This window comes from Melospiza georgiana, chromosome 6 (genome assembly GCF_028018845.1).
Source record: "Melospiza georgiana isolate bMelGeo1 chromosome 6, bMelGeo1.pri, whole genome shotgun sequence".
Classification (NCBI taxonomy): domain Eukaryota; kingdom Metazoa; phylum Chordata; class Aves; order Passeriformes; family Passerellidae; genus Melospiza; species Melospiza georgiana.
Genome location: NC_080435.1, coordinates 50,202,242 through 50,221,389, shown reverse-complemented (window position 1 = coordinate 50,221,389; position 19,148 = coordinate 50,202,242). Strand labels below are relative to the sequence as shown.

The following is a 19,148-nucleotide window of genomic DNA, read 5'->3' as shown; positions in this document are numbered from 1 at the left end:
TATAGGATTAAATTAATTAAAGATGGATGTTGTGCTTGATGCTAGTTTGATAGAACTAGAGTTTGTAGTGGTTGTATCATGAACATAAGTGGGTATCTCTAGTGGCTAGCTAGTATTTTCTTTATGCTCACGAGTGTTTACTGTGGCACACAAATGCTAACCGGTTTTATCACACAGTCATTATCATATCTCCTTCCCTTTCTCTCTACTCTTCAGGTGTTGCTGCTACAAAATGATTTCATATCAATTAGGAATTCCATTTCCTTCAAGGAGCTACTGAAGGAACAGCCACCTGTAATGCAGGCTGTTGGGCTTCAGGTGCTCTCTTTCCCTACATCAAGATCAGTGTTTTTAAAACCCATGCAAGCATTAGCAGAGCATTTTTCCTAGTAAAAAGAAAAAGAAAAAAAATTACACTTTCTTCGGAAAATTTAGTTATTAGGACACTCAATATGTGTAGCAACAAAAATCTAAGTGACTTTAAAAATAAAAAGTTAAAAATATATCAGACTTTTCATTCAAAGTGAAACAATAGCAGTGAAGTGCACCGAAGTTTCTGCATTGCTGTTGAAAGCAAAGGAATTTAATTAAGCACTGTGTAAAGATGACAACTGTTTATCTAGGGGACAGTGATAAGAAACCAAACCCAAACAAAGAACTCTCAAACTTTTTAGGGGGGGATCACTAGTTTCTGTGTAATTTCATGGAAAAAAACAATTTTTTTTTCTTCACAGACGTAAAAAAATCCATTTGAGAACAAGCATTCCAAGTGTACCTTAGCACCAATTCCTAAGTAACATTAAGGAGATCTGGCATTTGGAAGGTTAATTTTCTTATCAAAACTATACAAAATCCTAATTTTGCAGAGTAGCAATTTGGAAAAAAATCAGCAATGGGAAAATGTTGGTTATGCAGCACTAGACATTCAGTACTCAGGGGATCAATTATAAAAACACTCATTCAGCTATTTCTATTCAAATGAACACCTGAAGAGGAGGTCTCAATGGTTTTAAAAGTGTGTGGATATTAGTGGATAAATGTTAGTCCAATAAAAGAGATCATCATCTGCTATTTGTGTGCATTTAAGTTGACACTAAAAAGATCTTTGTGGAATATTGCTGCTTCTTTTTCTTTTTGTGTGTGTGCATCTTTTATCTCATATTCCCTTAACACTTTGTGAACTGAAGAAAATAGACCAAATGAGCTGTTCTTTAAGATTAAAGGGGTAGCATTTAGTTGAACACACCTGAATGTGGAAGGAGTCTATTTTCCTCACACTTATGAATATGTAATGATGTGCTTGGAGGCACAGTCACGAACCCCTAATAAGAATGCACGAGTCTGTGTTTGAAAACAGACATTTGCATTTGCCCTCTGGTCACAGTACATGGGTCATTCTTATTCAAAAATTTATTTGCTTTATTTTTCTATTCCCCCTCCTTTTCCTGCCCACCTCAAAATATTTTTTCATTTCTAGGTTTTGTTTAGAGAAAAATTAAAAATGGAGGGCTAAATCCCTCCAGAATGGTCAGGATTCAATTAGAGTGAGCTTACTCAGTGATATATACATTTATTTGTGCAACTGAAAAACTCCATTGTCTGCTTTGAGGAAGGACTGTTTTTCAGTCTCACAAATATGTTTGCTTTAGCAACAGATTTTGGCAGGATTCGAGAAGAAACAAAAAAAAGAAATCCCACATAGGTGCATAACACAACATTTTAAAAAGTGAAAATTGGGAATAAGGTAATAGAAATAAAGGGATCTGGACAAGGGATATATTTCATAAATTGCACAAATACTTCAGGAAAGCTACCACCAAGAAAGAAACAACAAAGCCTCGTAAATGTTAATACAGGGAGCAATCAATGTCATGCACCAGGCTGCCAGGGCTGAAGGCAGGGTATCCAGGAGGGGAAGAACAGGCTGTAGAGATTGGTACTTAATGAGAATATTGCATTTCTCTTAAAATTTCGTTTAAAAAGCTATTGAGGAGCTACTGAAAAACACACTCAGAATTGTTGTGAGTTTTTTGCCGCTTTCTAAACTATACAGTAGTTTCAAATTAGGCACCAAAGAAGACTTTGCTAAGAGTTCATAACTCCCTTTCTTCAGTTCTTTCTCACTCTTTTTTTTCTTCAAAGAACAGCAAAGGAAAAAAAGGAAAACTAATTAAAAAAGAGAGAGTAAACTTGCAGCAGTTTATTCATCACCTGAATAAAAATGCTGAAGGATAAGGCCTGTTCGCTCAAAAACAAAAAAAGAAAAAGAAATACACAGACAAAAAATCACCAAGAAGTCCAAGCAAATTCATTTGCAGAGAACGGAATTACTGAGCTACTGCAAATCACAGTGAACAATTTCAGCTGCTGGCTATATTGAAGATTCCATCATCCCTTTGCTAGGGGACAGAGAAGTGAAATGCCCATCCTGGAGCATGGAAGGCGCTGCAAACATTGGGAGCAGGGGCTGTGAGTGCCATGTGCAGGTGTTGGAGCTCGGGGGTGTGCGGGCAGGGCCCCTCGGTGCGCACACCGACACTCGCACCGGGCCGGAGCCCAGCACTCCTCACTGCACATTTCCTCATCTTACACTGCTCTCACAAGTGAGACTTCGGCAAGAAAAGCCTGCCTATTGTGGCTGCAGCCGCCGAGCAGCCCATTATTTGAGATCTAACAGTGACACCTGCAGCTGAGCCCCGCTCACTGACACACGCATCTCCCTTAGAGAAGCAGAGCCTGGTTCCGAACCGCACACATCTCCTGCTTAATTATCCTCGGGTACCTCCAGTTTGCCTCTCCCACTGGCAGCACAATCAGCTTCCACACCAGCATGAATCAGCTTTTCCATTGAGAAAGCAAGAGCCTGCCATAAAGTACAGAAATAGCCCACAAAATCTTCCGTGAGCTGGTGGAAGTAGAGCTGCCCCTGCATACACCCACAGAGATCTCCTCACAAACAGGTGTTTCAGGAGAACCACCTGCATGTCTGAAAGGCTCACCTCCATGTTGCAAAGATTTAATCACTTTTCTGCTAATTGCAATATAAAACTTTACATTTGATATGAATAAAGACCAGATAACCTAGCACTTTGGATAAATCCCCTTTGTCGTCGCTGCTCCCTCCTTGGTTTTGGTTACCAACTGGTGAGCATCTGTAAAACGGTTATTCTGTCTCCCTTCATTCCCAGATAATCCATGAGTTTTCACAGTTTCACGATTATGTACAGCACTTTGTTTTGTTCTGTTTGTTTGTTTGCTTTAAGAGAAGCAATGTTGTCATTTAACTGCTACTCTGAAGGCTACTTTGAAAGGCCTGACTCTCCAGTTAAAACAAATCATATGTAAAGTTCTATATTTCATTTTTTTTCATTTCCACTATTCTCACAATTTACTGCTCCATCACCTTCCTGCAATATACTAGAAAACAAACTCCTCTTTCTCTCTTAAAAGCAGAAACTACAACTATAATGCCTCCTTTGCTGTAAGATTTTTTTTTTTGTATCACCAAATCTTTTGACTCAGTACAACCAGTTTCTAACCAATATCAGTACTGGTATTTTATACAAGCACAGTATGAATTTGGTTTTAATTTACAACTCTTGGAGGTACTTCTTTTATCATGTAAGCTTTTAGACCTCAGATATAAACATGTGTTCACTTGAAAAAAAAGATTTCTTTATAACTTTTGTCAATATTCTGCTGATTGCTAGTTCAGTACCAGATGTGCTATGCTTAATGGTGCATATACAAGAAGCATTCCCTAATCCCTAAATGAACTTCTTATCTCTAAATATATACAGGATAAGCTATCTAAACTCAATTTAGCAACTATGCTATTAAATCTACCAGAACCAAAGAGTGAAAGAATATTGTCAAAGCCAAGTGCCTGTTAGCAAAAAACAAAAAAATCCTCCTGAAACAAAACATGGCTAACCATAGATCAAAATCAATCAGACATAGATTAATTTCTCCTATTAGGGCATCTTGAACCCCCACATCTTCATTTCACAAGTGCAAAACCCAGTTTTAAATGCCTCCCATTTTGTTACCACCACACTCTGTCAGTCACAATTTGCTGCACAGAAATGAGTTGTCATCAGATCAGACTTTTTAACTGCATATGAATGCAGATGGATCCATTATGGGATTTAAGAGAAGTGCACCAAAAAAAAAAAAAAGTGTCATCTGCTGGCTGGATTACAGCACCTGGAAGCATTGCAACACCAATTCCCTTTGTTCCCAATTTCCCAATTCCCAATTCCAGGTTGATACAGCACCTGGATACCTTCATTGATGAAACTACAGCATTTTCATCTTCATTCAGAGCCAGACACTCCAGCCTGGCCCATCAACTCCTCAGCAATAACCCCTCCTGCCCCTGGACTGTGCAGAGGGGAAGGCAGGGGATGCTTGGGACAAGAGGAAGAATGCCCATTTATAGTTCTGATGTCTCTAACATCCCTAATTTAATGATTTCCTGACCCCAAAAAGACTGGACACATCTATTTTATTCCACACAAGGTTTCTTAAAATAGTTCACTATCTGTGAAGGCAACAAAAGCAAGAAACTAACAGGAAGCAACAAGGGGCAAGTTACACTCAGGCCCACAAAGGAGATGACTCTGATGTTTTCTGCCTATTGGATGTTACATGCTGTGGTGGATAAATCCATCACAGTCCCCAGGGTTCTCTTCTACTTTCCCTGCACCACATTAACCCCTCTTATTTCTCCTTCCCTCAGCATGAAAGGTGCCCACTACCAGTTGTATGCAAGAGACCTTAAAAATCCACTTTTTCAACCTTTGGGATTGAAAAGGAGCACAAGAACTTTAAGGTTTGCAGAGTTTGGTCTAAGGTACAACAAAATGCTACGCAAAATGGCTGGCTGTCTTCTCAGAAAAAGTTGCACTTTTCCAGGTGCAACAGAACAAGATTCTGTTCTGCAAGAACAGAATTCCACATCAGTACAAGAGGAAAGTTCTGGGTTGGAATGAGAGAAATGGATGGAAAGTTGTCACAGAGGTGTACATTCAGTATGCATTTTGTGGCATCTGCCTATGTTTTCCTCCATTTTTGTTCATGCTATTGTCTTATTACCTTGGGAGAAGTGTTAAAAAATCATCACATCTAAAAAAAAAAAAAAAAAGAAAAAAAAAAGGAAAAGAAAGAAAGAGAGAAAGAGAGAAAAGAGAAGGGTGAAAAAAATAGGGAGAAAAAACCAAGGAAAAATATAATTTTAAAAGAAAAGGCTATGCATATGCAAAGTTGATTCAAATGCTTTCAGATTGCGCCATAGAAAAGCTGTGGCCTAGTTTTGGAAATACATATTTCACTTTATTTTGCACACAGCTGGGTTTATATTGGCACTCACACTAATATGCAAAATGCAGTATCTTATATTCATGAATGACTCTTTATAAAATGCCAGGAGGGCACCTGCTTTCTTTTCTTTAAGTCTATATCATGACAAAGAAGCAGCCTGTATAAATGGCCAGCTTCCAGCTCTGACCACAGCCTGGAGGGATTTATGCCAGCTGTACACAGGTTTGGAAGTAAACAACATGCCCCGGTCAAAAGGAGTTCCTTACACTCCACGGAAAGAGACTGCTAATGAGATGCAACGGACGGAGGAGGGAGCGCCCGGCGGCCCTGGCTGTGCAGGGAGCTCTCACAACACAAACGAGCCCGGGAGCTCTCAGATGCGCTGCATCCTGGTCCCCTCCATGGAGCAAGGCCGTATCTTGTGTGCATCACCCACTCCTTGCAGCGCAGCCCGTATCTTGTGTGCATCACCCAGCCCTTGCAGCACAGGCCGTCTCTTGTGTGCATCACCCACTCCTTGCAGCACAGGCCGTATCTTGTGTGCATCACCCAGTCCTTGCAGCACAGGCCGTCTCTTGTGTGCATCACCCACTCCTTGCAGCACAGGCCGTATCTTGTGTGCATCACCCAGTCCTTGCAGCACAGGCCGTATCTTGTGTGCATCACCCAGTCCTTGCAGCACAGGCCACATCTTGTGTGCATCACCCAGTCCTTGCAGGCCGTATCTTGTGTGCATCACCCAGTCCTTGCAGCACAGACCATCTCTTGTGTGCATCACCCACTCCTTGCAGGCCGCATCTTGTGTGCATCACCCAGTCCTTGCAGCACAGGCCACATCTTGTGTGCATCACCCAGTCCTTGCAGGCCGTATCTTGTGTGCATCACCCAGTCCTTGCAGCACAGACCATCTCTTGTGTGCATCACCCACTCCTTGCAGGCCGCATCTTGTGTGCATCACCCAGTCCTTGCAGCACAGGCCACATCTTGTGTGCATCACCCAGTCCTTGCAGGCCGTATCTTGTGTGCATCACCCAGTCCTTGCAGCACAGCCCGTATCTTGTGTGCATCACCCAGTCCTTGCAGCACAGGCCTTATCTTGTGTGCATCACCCAGTCCTTGCAGCACAGGCTGTATCTTGTGTGCACCACCCAGTCCTTGCAGCACAGGCCGTCTCTTGTGTGCATCACCCAGTCCTTGCAGCACAGGCCTTATCTTGTGTGCATCACCCAGTCCTTGCAGCACAGGCTGTATCTTGTGTGCATCACCCAGTCCTTGCAGCACAGGCTGTATCTTGTGTGCATCACCCACTCCTTGCAGCGCAGGCCGTCTCTTGTGTGCATCACCCAGTCCTTGCAGGCCGTATCTTGTGTGCATCACCCAGTCCTTGCAGCACAGCCCGTATCTTGTGTGCATCACCCAGTCCTTGCAGCACAGGCCTTATCTTGTGTGCATCACCCAGTCCTTGCAGCACAGGCTGTATCTTGTGTGCACCACCCAATCCTTGCAGCGCAGGCCATCTCTTGTGTGCATCACCCACTCCTTGCAGCGCAGGCCATCTCTTGTGTGCATCACCCACTCCTTGCAGCACATGCCGTATCTTGTGTGCATCACCCAGTCCTTGCAGCACAGGCCGTATCTTGTGTGCATCACCCAGTCCTTGCAGCACAGGCCATCTCTTGTGTGCAGCACCCAGTCCTTGCAGCGCTGCTGCAGACACGGTCAGCAAACACTTTCCCCCTCCGGTGGTTCTCTGAGCTCAGGAAGTGCCAGAGCATTCGGCAAACTAATACAATGTACCCTGGCCAGCAGGAGGTGTTGGCATTTCTTTCTTTTCAAATAGATGTATCATGTCTCAGTGGTTTAGAAGGAAGCCTGTTCAAACTGCTCATCTTAAGAAGTTGCTTTGTCTGCCATCCAAATCTGACAGGATCTGTGTGCTTTGAACTTCAGATGCAAAACTCATCTCTCAGGATTTTGCCCCCAAATCAGAATAACGTACATGAGACAGCTTGATAGAGATTTTTCTTTAATGTACAGTTGATTAAACATGCATTTAAGAAAAAAAATGTTCTTAAATGAGATATGGACAACAAACATTAGACAAATTTCACAGATATTTGTGCAGATAATTAGAACTTCAAATCAGAATTTTTAAAATTAGACTGATGCATACTCATTATACGGTCATGTTAAAAAAAGTTAGATATTCAATATCTTACAAACTGGAGTTGGTTTAAAATATGTTAAAATCTTTATTCCTTTTACTACACTCTGCAAGATGATTCCTACCATGTGCTTTTTGGGTCTGATTAGGATTAATTCTTTTCCTGACTAAACAAGGCCACCACAATAATTTTCATGTGTACTTCTGAGTTAAGCAAGGTACTGCAAGGTCAAATCAGCCTGAGTTTGCACAGAATGTTATTGACCTAATAGCTTTCCATCATTACTGCATTGCACTTGATATACTGTTTGATTGCCACACCAGAAATAGCTGCATTTCGCCGCCTATCAATCGATGTACTTTGCCAAGTGTTTGAAGAAACTGAAAAGTAACAACAGACACAATGCAGCTATAATAAAACAAGCATGTGTATAATATTACATCAAATTTCCTAATCAAACCTTAAAGAAAATTATATGAAGACAGAACTGGATCTGTGATCAGTTCTTCAAGAATAGTCTTTCCTCCACTTCCCAACTCCAGACTAAAGCTATGTCCCTATTGCTGCACCAGGAATAGGCAGAACTAAAAGCAAGAGAATCATTGACCGGAGAACAAAACTTGTTAAATTGAGCTGTGTTCACACATTTACCTTTGTCTCCCAAGGCCCTGCAGCAGCCTACAAAACGCTTGTTGCCAAATGTTTTGCCATTTTCAGCAGGTATCAGAACAATTGGAGGTGTTTATTCCGGGACCAGTACACTGCATACAAAGTATGAATCTTCCTGCAGAAGCAAATTTGTAACTGCTTGGAGATCTCCCTCTGCAGTCTGCACTGCAAGGTGCGAGTTTAGCAGCACAGCAGCTACAATGATCTCTTCAGAAAAACAGCAGCAGAGGTAGGATACTCTTCATTAGTTCTTATTGATGCAGAAAGCAAAAAAATTATTGACGAATTAAGTTATCACTGAATTAACTAGCAGCATTAACTATTCTTCTAATAATAAGAAGAATCAAACCAGAGGCTACAAGTCTGACACATCCCAAAAGGGACATTTCACGCACTAAAGAACTATGAGAAATCAAGTCAGCCTGCCCAAGGCAAGAGCAGTGTCCTGTGTGAAGGGAATGCTCTCACATGCTGTACCACTTTGTACATGCAGTGTTTGCACATACTGTAAACTGCAAATCAGATTTCAGCATTTTTCGAACTAGCAGCAAAAGTAGGTACATGCTTTTTGTGCTCAGGTGACAATGTAGTTCCAAAAAAGTTCTGATGAGAAACAAACTCATTGCAAGTACTAAGCTTAAGGCCCTCTGAGATCTATCTCCATTTTTGTTTACTTCCTCATCCCTCTTTCATATTCCTGCTAGTCCCATTCTTGATATGTAATGTTGTTAAAGGATTGGATAGCCTCTTCTTGGATGCAGAGGAGCAAGTCATGAAGGGACATGTTTTACATGCCTTCAGAGATATTGGGTAAAAACAGGAAATATTAAACACAGAGAACTACAGTTTTGAGTTGTGACTATTTTTTTATTACTATTTAATTTTTTCACTGGGCTAGTGATAATTGTTTTTGCGAAGATTAGGAACAATTTAGTACTGTAGAAAAACTCTGGTCATTGTCAGAATACAAATTGCAATTAGGGTTCTGTATCTGTCTCTCTCTGGTGTGAAGTCTGGTTGTTGTTTGCATTTATCTGGGAGAATCTGATTTAACCCTAGCAATTGCAAAGGGGAGTCAGGCAGACAGCTCCCACCCCTCAGCTCCACTGCTGAATTAGCAGGCGACCTTGCACAAAACAACTACTCTGTATCTTCATTTACCCATCTAAACCACACCTATTGTATTTATTTAGCTCACAGGGGCATCAACAGGCTTAATTAATGTTTGCAAAAAGCTTTGAGATCATCAGATGAAAGGTCCAAAATATTTTAAAGTCAATGAGAAAAAAGTGGATAGGTGCCAAGAGAGTCAATTGGACAAACGGCTTCTCCTATCAGTATTGTCCATATTTCAGTTTCTAGTTTATCAGTGGAATATACACGGCTGTTTAAATAAAGTCTCACACATGTTCCACTGTGTACAGAACCAGCCACCAGTTTGGAGATCTGAAAACAGTTAGAAAGTTGTAAAAGAACACTTGGGAAGACATATAATATATTTCAACTTCAACACAAAAGAAGTCCTTTCTCCAGAGTGTTTCTGTACTCTGTAGAAAAATTCCCAGTGGCAGTTAGCAGCACATACATGGAGTTTGATTTAATATTTTTATATACTGTAATTTTTTGATCAATGGACACTGAGAAGCATCATTACTTGACTGTTTTATGAAGAAGAGCTTGAATTTAATATCTGCAGGCATATAACCAGTGCTTAAATAAATAAGAAACTCCCCTTTCCCCAAGGATCCTAATGCTATAGCATCTAGGTCACTGCTATTAACCTCTTCCCTAAGGATTTAGAAATAAATCCAAGATCCCAAGTAAACTCTCTTCCTCAGCTGACTGCACCCCCTTCAGCCAACACCGTTTTTATAATTTTTCTCCTAACCTGGAAATAAGCAATTTTAGTTTAAAATTGTTCACAGAAGAGATCTAAGATATTACAACAGCATCCTATTCCAGGCAGACCAGGCCAGCTGAAGATGGACTTGCTCAATTCATGGCATATCCTCTCCCACTGACTCCAAAGCCAAGCCCATCTTTTGTACTCATAGGTTTTAATTGCAACCTGTCTCCCAGAAATAAAGGTTTTCAACATGCACATGTGGGAAGAGCAAGTGCTGTCTTAAACTCTCTCGCAAAAATACACCTAAAGAGGTCAAGCTTTGGATACTTTGTGGTGTCTCTTACTGAGACAGGCTAGGATAATAAGATAAAAGATGTGGATATCAAGCAAAGCATTATTGGCAATCATTCAGCATAGCATAGATTAAAATAACTCCCACTAAGTTTAGTCTTTGCAGCCTCAGTTCAGTCCCCCAGGCAGAATGAAGTAGGAGGAGTTATTTCAAAATACCAGGACTAGTAAGAAGAGTGCTGAAAGCAAACAACCAAAAATTGGAAGGTGTTCAGAAGATCCGAGGGAAAATGGTGTCACCATAGGGCACATCCTATTTGCCAGTACAGGAGGACTGACACTTGTTTCTGGGTTAAGTCAGCCAGCCTACACCTAGTTGTCAAAATGACAGAAGAATCCCTGTGTTACTTCCAGATTTTCTTCCATGGTGTTGCACAGGCTAACCCTTAAAATGTGGTGGATTTGAACTTCTTTGCTTAGGCTAACATCTATATAAACCAAGTAGTGCTGCTGCACAGTGGTGGAGTAAAGCAGTGCCTTCTGCTGCTCTGATACACATTAGAAAACATGTGGGTTTTCTTTTTCTTCTTTTTAACTAACAGGAAATTAGAAATGGTAGGTTCTTTTTGTATTTCCTATGTAAACCACATTTCAAAATTAAGTGCTCCTTAAAAAAAAATAAAACCGTTTACATTACCATTGTGATGCAATACAAACAGTGAACACTCATACAATAATGCCTTCTCCAATTTTCAGGCAGATACATCCATATGAAAAAACTAGAGCTTGGACAACTAGATAAATTCCTAAGTTGAACAGGAGAAGCCAGTCTTCCAAAGACAACAACTAATCTGAGTGTGTTTATATTAAAATACTTTTTTTTTTTTTTTTTTGAAAGGCAAAATAGGATGTAGTGTGTCATCAAATGAAAACAGCACCCAGTTGCCCAATTTTGTTGCTTTCCTCTACTGGAAGACTGCTCTAATACCATGCACAGGAACCTCTCCTCCTTCATGTTCCTCAGAACTAATTTACAGCAGGATATAAAGCTGATATATCCATGACAAAACAAAGATTGGAAAACTAGTGTATGAGCTTCAAGTTGTGTATGATTCATGCCTACAGGAGAATCCAATGGAACAAAGAATCTACTACATGAAAATCCCAAGACATTCTCAAATGCTAACAGTCAGTCTTTGTAAAATGTCTGATAACCTCTAATCTCATTTCTAATATAAAAAGGTGGAAACAAGGAGTCACTAGCCTTGCCAAGGTCACACATACCCAAGTCAGGATCAGAATTTAGGTTTGGCTTTACTGTGAGGCAACCTTTCAAACAAATTGCTTTGAACTACCACAGTGATGAGTTGTTGTTGGGATTTGTGTGTTTGTTGATACATTATATAATACTTCTTATACAGTAAAAATTGTTTCACCTTTAAAATAATATGCACACGTCCCTTTTAATTTTGAAGGAAATACACCACTAAAATTACGTCATAAGTGGAAGCATCAAAATTAGGTGTTACAGATGAAGAACAAAAACAGATGACACAGAATGTTGATGAAATGCACAAGAATGGACAATTCATTCCTACAATTCTTTTTAAGTTCTTGATGTTGTCAGGTAAGGCACGTTTCATTCAGTTTGACACATAACAGTGGGTGCTGAAAATAAAGTTTGTGATACTGGAACACTAAATAATAAGAAAAGCTAAAGACATCTCTATTTTAAACAGACCTAGAAGCATATTTCCCTAATGAATGCTCAGATTACCCTTGAAAATCTAACAGGCCAGAAAGGAAAAATCATCACACTATGGTGATTATAACAGCGCAAAGTGTGACTTCAATACATTTTTTAAAATACAGTTTATATTAAATCAAACATAAAAGCATTCTTTAAGCTTTAAAAAAACCCACCCCTAATGGTGCTAGATCAAACTTGCATTTTGACTTTATCTGCAAAGACACAACATCTGGTGTGCTTCTGGCTACACAGCTCCTATTCAGAGAAACCACTGTTGAGGCTATCAAGTAATTCCTACGTCTTTGAACAAACATAAATGCAAGTGTGCTAGCTTCCCTACATTAAAAAAAAAAATTAAAGTAGTCTTCTTAGGTCAATTAATTTACAGACTTGAGATTCTCTAATACTAAGCCTGCATTTTCATGGAACAAAATTTGCCCCTTTTTCTTAAGTAGCCTAAAACATGATGAAAAATTTTGTAAGTGGGAAAAAGTGCTTTGTGCCTACACTAACTACTAGAAAAATGCTTCTAAATTAATTGAACTCTTTTTATTCATAGCAATTACTATAAATATTATTTCATCCCTATTCAAGTCAAAGGCTCATTGAACAGAAGCAGCTCTTTTCTTAGTGTTTTGTCATTTGAGAAAGAATACACAAACGATGAATCAATTAATTAGTAAACTATTATAAAAAGAAGAAATTATGTCCTGTGGGAAATATCCTGGAAAAAGTATTTGTAAAATCTGTCCACAGAAGATGATCTACCACCTCTTAAACTGCAATCAGACCAAAAAGACTGATCTTCCTCCCATGAAGACACTGAAAAGCAAAACACTGAAACTGCTTTTTAAGGCATTTTTCTTGACTCAGGCTGTGAGGATCCTTTTCTCTCACTACCTATAAGGACTAGATGTGACAAGAAAAAAAAATACTCCCAGATGAGATACCACATTTAGTAATCACTAGTGAACAGAAAATCCACACACTGTTCTGGGTGATGGTAAGAAACAGTAGGAACATTCACTAATAACTCTAATATACTGTATGAGCAGATGGCCTAAACTATCAAATGTTTTATCAGTCTCACTGTTTTTCACATTGTAATGGATAAAACTTACAGATGATAAACTGTGGCTGAGACAATGAATGCTTCCATCCATCATCCTGGGCTTCTGTTATTCCAACCATGTGACTGAGGTGAACCAAGTTTATGATATCTTGGCAGGAGATTCCTACAGAAGCTAATACCAACACTGAGTACATGTATAATGAATTTATTCCCCATAAAAAGCAAAAAATGTTAATTTTAAGAATCTCCATTTCATTTCATTGAACCAGATGACAACAAAATATTTTAAATTGCTTAGGCAATTCTCAAAAATTTCTGCCTTTACATTGCTGCTGAAACTGTGTTTATTCTCAAGAGGACATCAAGTTTTTTAAAAATGGCACGCTGATCCTAAATAAGAGAAATCTCCCTTTAAGAGCACAGGCTCAATATCTAATTGAAATCCTTGGTAGAGGCTGCAGCTCCTCTCCCCACGCGCTGAGCAGGCTTGGCACAGCGTCCAGGCATGGCCGGCTCTCTGCTGGGGGCAGCATTCTCGGCTGTGAAGGCAGAGCGTGCCCTCTGTCACTCATGGCGAGCAGTCCTGTCCAACTGTCTCTTCCCGACAACTTTATCATCAATCTCTTTATTAACAGCTCCGCTGCAGACTCGCAACGCACACAAGGACAGCGCGCACGCCACAATTCTGGAGCACACGGCACGAGGCGCTGCTCAGGGCAGCGGGCGGGAATGCTGCAGCAGCCGACGCAGCACAGCTCTTCCACGCTCTTTCAAGAAGTATCATATTTATTGTGTTTACTTAAGAATCAAGTTTCTATTTGAGGAGATTGGGAAGTTGTTTCTCAAACATCAAGGATTGCCTACCTTGCCTCCAGTTTTATCTTCAGGCCATTTGAAGTGCCCGATCAATAAAGGGAACTTGACCCAACATTCCGTTCTACTTTAGTAATTCTATCTGCTTTAGATCAGTGTTTTACCCTAACTGAACCAAGAGCCACAGAAATAACCTCAGATATAACCTCAGATAAACTGAAAAGTTTCACATGTGTAGAGTTTAGGCATTTAAATAACCTTATTCAGGTGATTGACTTCGACAAATACAAACAGAAAACAGGAATGCTAGCTCAGAGATCAAGCAAAAGCAGCATTTGCAATTGTAAGCTGTCCAGTATCTGTGTGGGCCACAGCAGTTTAAATGATTGGCCAGTTCCTTAAATAAATAAATGCAGCTTAGCTTACCTAATAAACTGGGGCTTTTATCACCTTACATCAACAATAATTTTACTCTTTATCCTTTCCTATTACTTTCAGGGATTCGAGCTCTTATTTAGAGACAGTAACTTAATACAAAACCAAAGCTTAATAATATCTACATATAGCACAAAATATTTTTTCTCAACCATTACTATACCTTTAAATTTAACTTTAATACAGTGTGTAGGACATTTGTCATTCTTAATTTATTTTAAACATTGCACTAGAATAGAGATAATAAAAATACTGAGGTAATTAAGATATCTAGACTTGCTAATAGGACCTGGGATGTAGTTAATTTAGTAATATAATTCATAATTAAATGTGAAAGGCAGGAAAAAAAGTCACCTAAAGACAGCATTCCAGGATTTAGTTAGAACAATAAAAATATACCTAAATTTCATTTTAAAAAATCCTTAGTTTAAATATCCAAAACACAGATGGAATATCCAGCAGTGGTTAACCGTATTATCTTTTTCATAAACATGCCCTCTGAAGTTTCACATTAAAGTCTGCATTCTTTTGGTGACAGTATTAGCTGATGTTTGTAGGTATTTCAAATTATTAGTTTAACTTTGTAGATGCAGCAAACTGCATCTGTCTCTACCAACAAAACCAAGATGCGTTGTTTCTACTGAACAGACACTTATTACAACTATGATTATTCAACTAAAATCAGTTTACTGATTTGTATTACTGACATTTTTGCAATATGAATACTAGATCTGTAAAAAAAAAAAAGTGAACCCACTAAGTATTCAGCTAATACATGTACATTTCTAACTGTACCATCAAGACTTGCATAACAAGTGATGAAATCTGGTAAGTATTGTACAGCCACAATGATGGCAGAGATTGATCATAGCAAAGGTACTTGACTAGTGTTTCCATGAACTTACATAAATGATTCCAGCAACACTACAACATGCAAAATGCCTTTTCTACAAATACAACTTCTAAATAATATCTATTATGAGGATAAACATATTCTGCTTCCTCAGTAACTATCACAGTAGTTTTTAATGCATTTAAGCATAAGTTCTGGCTCAGAGTCAATATTGTATGTTCTTGCTATGCTGAAATACTTTTGGCTATTCTAGATGCTGAAGCACTGTTTCATCTTTTACTATTGATAAAATTCATTATTTCATTAAGTATTTACTAACAACTGATATTCATTACTACTCAGTTACCATAAACTTGTAGCTACAAGTTTTAAAAAAAAATGCCATTTAAGAAAAACCCAAAACAAAGAAAAAGAAACCCCCCCCAAAACTAAGAAAAGCACTAAGAAGTGCATTTAATAGGAAGTGGCATGCACACATACTATCTACAAGGAAGCACAACTTTAGCTAGAACTCATCAACTCGAATGTCTGATTCCAATCAGTATGTCTAAAGCCATCTGTTAAACCATGGCTTATTAATGTTAATTATTTTGGCTACAACAGTAATTTTCAGCTTCTTGTTTGCAGATCCTTATGAGTCAGTGAACTTAATTCAGGAGGTTGATGATGGGCAACTCAGAAAAACAAGCTATTGAAACCTATTGCCAGTACCTAAAAAAAACATTAAAGAGAAATTTGTGTATCTACTAGCAGATTTCTACTGGTCAGAGAAAAAAAAAAGATGAATTAAAGCCATAAATAACGCCATCAGCTGTGATGAAAGGGAGATGTGGTGGGCAGGAAATAAAAATGATTAATATGTTTTAAACAAGACAATTTCATGCTGTGAGAAATATATACAACAGAAAGGTTTATTGTTTTAGGCAGGGCAATTATAATATGAAGACCATAATCATCCGTGGTTTTAGCAGTTAAAGAAATTTTAGTCAAAAGTAGACTACTTATTAAAGTTACTAACATCAAGCATTTGGAGGATTGGGCTCATGCTGATACAAAGATCAATCAAGTGATGCACAGCTACCTGCAATTTTTACTTTCATTTCAGGACATGCTTAAACTACTTTAGAAGAAGAGAAATAGTGCCATCTGCTGACATAAGGAATAGGCACTTGCAAGAAAAGCCTGAGGTGCGAAAACTCTGACAGCCAATGTTTTTAAAAAATGAAGCTCAAACATTTGCTGAAAAGAGCATACCCCCAAATTGTTTAGGCACGTGTTTCTTCAAGTTTTGTCCACTTTTAAGAATTTAGGATGAAGAGATGGAATGGATGCCCTTAAATGTTTTGTGCTTTTGTCGACTCTGCCCCCACCAAAACACTGCACAATTCACAAACTTTCCCTTTAATAGCTAGAACCCAACATCCTTGAGTGTTATTTCCACTTCCTATTGCAAACATAAATGAATGCTCTCTAAGTAAGCATTATCTACTCTATTTCCTTTAGGCCACACCATATTTTGCAGAAAATTTAAGAGCTAAGTAAGAATTAAGAAAGTAAAACGAATTTAGTACAGTCAGAAAAATTGGACAACCATGGGATTGTGCTGTTTTTTATTGTGTTTTCAATGGAGAAATACATCATCTGTTTACAAAATAGCTCTTGAAAAATACAAGGAGTACAGATACTATAAAACAAAGCAAACTCCAGTCATGAGACACTACGTACATCATGCGAAAGCAACAGTCTGATCTCCAGGTTATGAAAACTAGAATTAAAAAGTCACTATACAGAAAGGTTCCAAGTTTCCAGCTTGGCAAAACTTGGGTGCAGTTACATGAAACGTTTAATAAAATGAAAAAGATTTTCTGATGTGTAAACAAAATGACAAGACTAAATTTGTGCCTGGCAATTTCGATCTAAACTCCATAGCTACACAAAATACACAGACAGCTTGTACACTTCAACTGTTAAGATATAACCTTCTTTGGGGGGTGGATGACAGCAGGCTGCACAGGGCAAGGAAAAGAGAAATATTGTATACTAGACATCTTAGACAAATGGCAAAAAAAAAAAAAAACCCTTCAGTTACTGCACAGCCTAAGTAAAAGATAAGCTACACTCTGACTTTGGAGAATTAATTTAGAAGGATAAGGGGAAGAGTGTAAGTAATTTAACTTGTAACATGAAAGATGCATGTGTAATAGGATGGAGCACAATGGGAGAAGGGAGTTCATAAAACATGCTAATCAAAGTATGGGAAGTATGATTTGACATCCCACATATTTCAGACTTAAGTAATAGTAACATGAAGTTTGTTATCTACATCTGGTATTACTGTTGGTATCCCTCATGTTCCTCAAATACTGTTCTTTGCCATGAGAGCTTCAGTTCTTTCAAAAGAAAAAGCTGTTACTTTTTTGATAGGACTACAAGAACAAAAAATAGGAGTAAGAGAGCTTACTAGATGTCAAGTGCTTACTAGAAATATGATTTTTAAAAATTTGGTGTTGTTCAGCATGTAAAACTACTTGTGATGAACTATCTAAAAATAAAAAGGTTAAAATTTTTAGGGAAAAATCTTTTTGCCTTTATTTAAAATTTTTAGCTTTTTAATGCAGACGGGACCTTTATGGAGTGTACAAAAATCATATTTAGTGATTCAAAGGCCATCAAGACAGGTGGTGTATTTCACAGGCACACAATATTTACCTTAACACTTTAGTCATGGGACAAATTCTGAATTTGTGCCTAGAGGCCCACAGGGTTATTACAACTAGGTAAGGGGCAGGAGGGAACCCAAATGAGTACATGGCTTGTTTTTATTTTGTATAAATAACTATTGTTCTACATGGTGCATACAGGCAGAAAAAATAATTTGAAAAAAAAAACCCAACAGTAAATGCAAAATATTTTCCCAAGAAATAAAGGGATAAAAAAAGGGAATAAGGAGTTCAGTTAGCTCAAAAGAAAGTTTATTTACTGTTTGATTGCTGATTTGTATGCACCTTAAAACAATCCTATAAATAAAAGTAGACCACATCTTAATCATGTCCCACCAATACCAAAACTTCCCAATCACTTCCTCAACTTATGTCTTATGACCCCAAGATTTGACATTACATTTTAAAGACTTACTGCTGCTTGATGGCAGTTGAACTAACTACACTATACACTTGGCCTTCAATGTATAGTATATCATAGAATGTCATCCAATTTGCAAATTACTACTATTGAAGAGACTCTTCAATAAAATGAAATTTTATCAGCTAAAGATCTAAAATTAGTCATACTCGAATAAAAAAGTACATAAAAGTGCATTTAAGGGATTCTTATGCCAGTTTTATCTCAATTTTGAAACAATGCATCAAACAAATTCAATCAGAATGTCAAATATGGCTACAAATAGTGTTCATGTTTTTAAAGGCAGTAATCCTTCGAAATATTTAATGTAACTGTTGCTAACACATTAATTGTACTCCTGGCTTCACATACTAACCTGGACTTCCAATCAAGCGGCGACTTTAGTCCAGAAAGGGAAGTGCACAACATATACCTAAATCCATTTGCGATTATGTTCTAGTCTTGCACCCTCCGTTCTCCTTTTTTTCTAGCATTAGAAGACAACAGGTTGAGTTGGCAGATACTGTTTATGGACCCCTGAGGTGGTTTTTACCGGTTCAATCTCAATTTTATTGAATTCTTGATAACAGGAATAGGATTTGCAGGAAGAGCAGGGATATCTGAAAGGTCTGTACTGGGTGTTTTCTGAAAAGAAAAGAAGTTTGGTTGTATTTTAACTCTGTAAATATAAAAAGAAAAATATTGTAGTAACTGGCATTAACTTTCAAAACAAAGATATTTTAAAAGTTTTTAGGAATATATGAAGATAATTACAGATTATAAAGAGAGAAGCAGGTATTTCCTTTGCCTAC

At 38.4% G+C, this 19,148-nt stretch overlaps 1 protein-coding gene across 4 annotated transcripts in view; it reads right to left on the bottom strand.

The window, feature by feature from the left end:
- Window positions 1–16,809: 16,809 nt before the first annotated feature.
- PAPOLA (poly(A) polymerase alpha) overlaps window positions 16,810–19,148 on the bottom strand; it is a 44,134-nt gene continuing 41,795 nt past the window's right edge. For all 4 annotated transcript variants that reach the window (XM_058025656.1, XM_058025653.1, XM_058025654.1 and 1 more), the window contains exon 22: window positions 16,810–18,981. In XM_058025656.1, the coding sequence (XP_057881639.1) occupies window positions 18,886–18,981 (96 nt within the window). In that variant the 3' untranslated portion in view covers window positions 16,810–18,885. The remainder of the gene's footprint in view (window positions 18,982–19,148) is intronic.